The sequence below is a fragment of the Sinocyclocheilus rhinocerous genome, unplaced genomic scaffold (assembly GCF_001515625.1).
Source record: "Sinocyclocheilus rhinocerous isolate Xijiao unplaced genomic scaffold, SAMN03320098_v1.1 scaffold260, whole genome shotgun sequence".
NCBI classification, from domain to species: Eukaryota; Metazoa; Chordata; class Actinopteri; order Cypriniformes; family Cyprinidae; genus Sinocyclocheilus; species Sinocyclocheilus rhinocerous.
The window spans coordinates 101,275-104,032 of record NW_015637541.1 but is presented as its reverse complement, the minus strand read 5'-3'; the positions used below and the strand labels follow the sequence as shown (position 1 = coordinate 104,032).

At 41.8% G+C, this 2,758-nt stretch overlaps 1 protein-coding gene across 2 annotated transcripts in view; it reads right to left on the bottom strand.

Annotated features, from left to right (window-relative positions):
* LOC107749006 (potassium/sodium hyperpolarization-activated cyclic nucleotide-gated channel 1-like) overlaps positions 1-1,651 on the bottom strand; it is a 114,462-nt gene extending 112,811 nt beyond the window's left edge. The window contains exon 1 of one of the 2 annotated variants that reach the window (XM_016564046.1): positions 841-1,651. In XM_016564046.1, the coding sequence (XP_016419532.1) occupies positions 841-1,196 (356 nt within the window). In that variant the 5' untranslated portion in view covers positions 1,197-1,651. The remainder of the gene's footprint in view (positions 1-840) is intronic. The other variant, XM_016564045.1, reaches the window with a different exon arrangement.
* Between the last annotated feature and the right edge of the window lie 1,107 nt (positions 1,652-2,758).

Sequence of the window (2,758 nt, the reverse complement as noted above, 5' to 3'; positions counted from 1 at the left end):
TATATATTAATTTATGCATCTATCTATCTATCTATCTATCTATCTGTCTATCTGTCTGTCTGTCTGTCTGTCTATATTGGCGCAATGGGGTGAGAAACAAACTGGAGACTTCAAACGTCCAAGTAGACCAACAAACTCCAAATGATGCACAACAATATGATATTATGCTGTTGCTTATGTAATTATTCCCTTCCTAACAAGCTATTTGCCAATAATCTAGTGCCAAATGGCCAAATCTTTGCCCGTAGTAGTCTAATTTGAAGTAGACTGGCCAGTCAAGTTGTGCATTCTCGTGGGGGGCATTGGGTTTGAAAATCCCCTCCATTCACCTGACTAACGCGATTAGCGTTAAACTGCTTTAGATCAACTGTACCAGCGCTAAAATTGGCATGGGCTGTTACCTGGTGAGAGCCACACGGGATCATACAGAGCCACCAGATAAAACAATAGAATAATCCGCGTGCTTCTGCCTCAAAACAAGACGTGATCTCACAGCCACCCTCGTTCCTTCTCATCTCACGGCAGACACTAACAGCTATGTTTTTACAATGCCAAAGAGTGGTGCATCATTCCCTGCGCGCACCAGCACACGCGTCTTACACAACAGCAGAATTGAATGCCCGATGATGGCAGGTCGAAGACGTCCCATGATGACTGCCGTGCCGTTTATTCACCGAGATGACATTCACCCCTACTCGTGCCAAGGGCATTGCGTGCGTTCAGGTTCTGGTTCCCCGAAACGCCACGCAAAACGACCGTAAACGCGGCGCGCGGCGCACGCAGAGCCCATTTTACCGTGACCTGAGTGTGCGTGGGAAGGTGACTTTCCACACTCCTTACCTAAAATCACTATAGGGGTGAATGATCCAATATCCAGCCGTCTGCACTCTCTCCTGCTCTTTCTCCACGGCTTTCTGACTCCCGAACATCCGCAAGGAGAACTTATTCACGCCGGGCTGCATCATGGCTCCAAATTGCCGCTGCATAAACCCGTGTTGCCTGGACGCGGCGTCTATATCGTCAAACCCGACCATGGCTTCTTCCCGGTCCCCTTTTGCACCCACTGAGTTGCCGTGGTCTTTCATGTTCTGGCTCCCCATGCTGTTCTTCAAGATCGAGTCTTGTCTCTGGAACACATTATTCCCATCCGCTTTCTCCTCTTTGTTGCTTGAGAACGAATTGGATTTGTCTTCCATGGCGGTTTCAGAACGTGCTGTCCCCGGGTGCGGAGGACAGGCTACGCGTAAAAGTCGAAAGGAGCAGCTGGCGGCTCTTCTGTTTCATTGGACGTCCCTCAAACCACCGCTGCCTCCAGTGCGAGTGCTGCTGTACAACTGAGAGGCAGAGTAGTGGTGAACCCGACGGGATCAGCTTTCTTGGGCTGCTGCCATCTACTGTCGGGATTGAGCGCGTCCCGCGGCTCTCCAAGCGTGTCGCGGACGCGGGCACACTGCCATAATGCGCTGCTCCGATATGCGTCCAGACTGAAAGGGTGCCAAAGGAATACGATTTGAACATTATGTTGTAGATGCAAATCAGGGTTATGTAAAGCATTTGGGAAGGGCATGTTTTATTATGAGGTGAATTGAAATGGTAATTATATTATGATAGACTAACATCCCTGTGGTTAAGACTGTCTATAAAATATCATGTGCCATAGGGGTTTGTGGTCTGACAAAATCATACATAGTTTTAAAAAATTGTATACATTTTGTATTATACGTATATTATGTAGATATTTCCCCCACTTTATATTTTAATAACCATAATGCCTGTTTATTTTGAATTTCTATTTTTATTTTATTTTATTTTATATCGAGTTTTTATATCCAGTTTTACAACTCATGGGTATTTAATCTCATTTGACTCTTTTATCTTTTTACTTGATGTCTGCAGACCAACAGATTATTATTTGAACTAAAGTTTGGCATCTGTTCAGAACCAAATTCACATTATGTAACAGATTTAAAAAGAAAAGTCTCTAAACAATACAACTAATATTATAAAACAGCTCTGACTGGATTGACAGTCATAATTATATTATAAAATGAACTTCTATGTGGTTAAAATCTCATGATAAATAGGGGCTTGTGGTACAACAAAATGATTTTTAATGATTTTATACAGGTTTGTATTAACTGAAAGCCAGTTAATTTCCTGCAAATGCAGTAAAAATAATTAACTTTTTTTTAACTGTAGTACATTTATTTTTTATCATACCAGAGCCTTTTTTATCATACCAGAGCCAACAATATTTATACTAACTCTATTCCAAGTGCATAATTAAGGTATATATAGGAAAGAAGAAAGCAAGCAGTATATTGGAGAGAGAAGAGGGATTTTTTTTAACATGTCTTTAGAGAAAGTGCTGTCATTGTAACTGTGATGTAGGTGCACGGTGACAAAAGATTGAAGGTAAGTGACCACGGTATAAACAGTACAGCCAGATCTCTCCCAGTTGATACATTTTTACCATCACATGATAGCTTACATTATACTGTCAGCCCAATAGCTATTTTAAATTCAAGACTGTCAACCTGTAAATATGGTTGCAGGCTCTAAATTCACTGCCAATATAGGGACATTTTGAATCTGAAATAAGAAATGTTGATAAAACAGCTTGAGATATGGCTAACTAATCTTTTCAGGTTTTTAAAACCCGCTTTCATCTGGTTCTTTCAACCATGTGAGAACTGCTCCCTATTTACACTGGAAGCACTGGCCCTGAACTGATCGTTTTCCCAAAATAAAGCTTTTC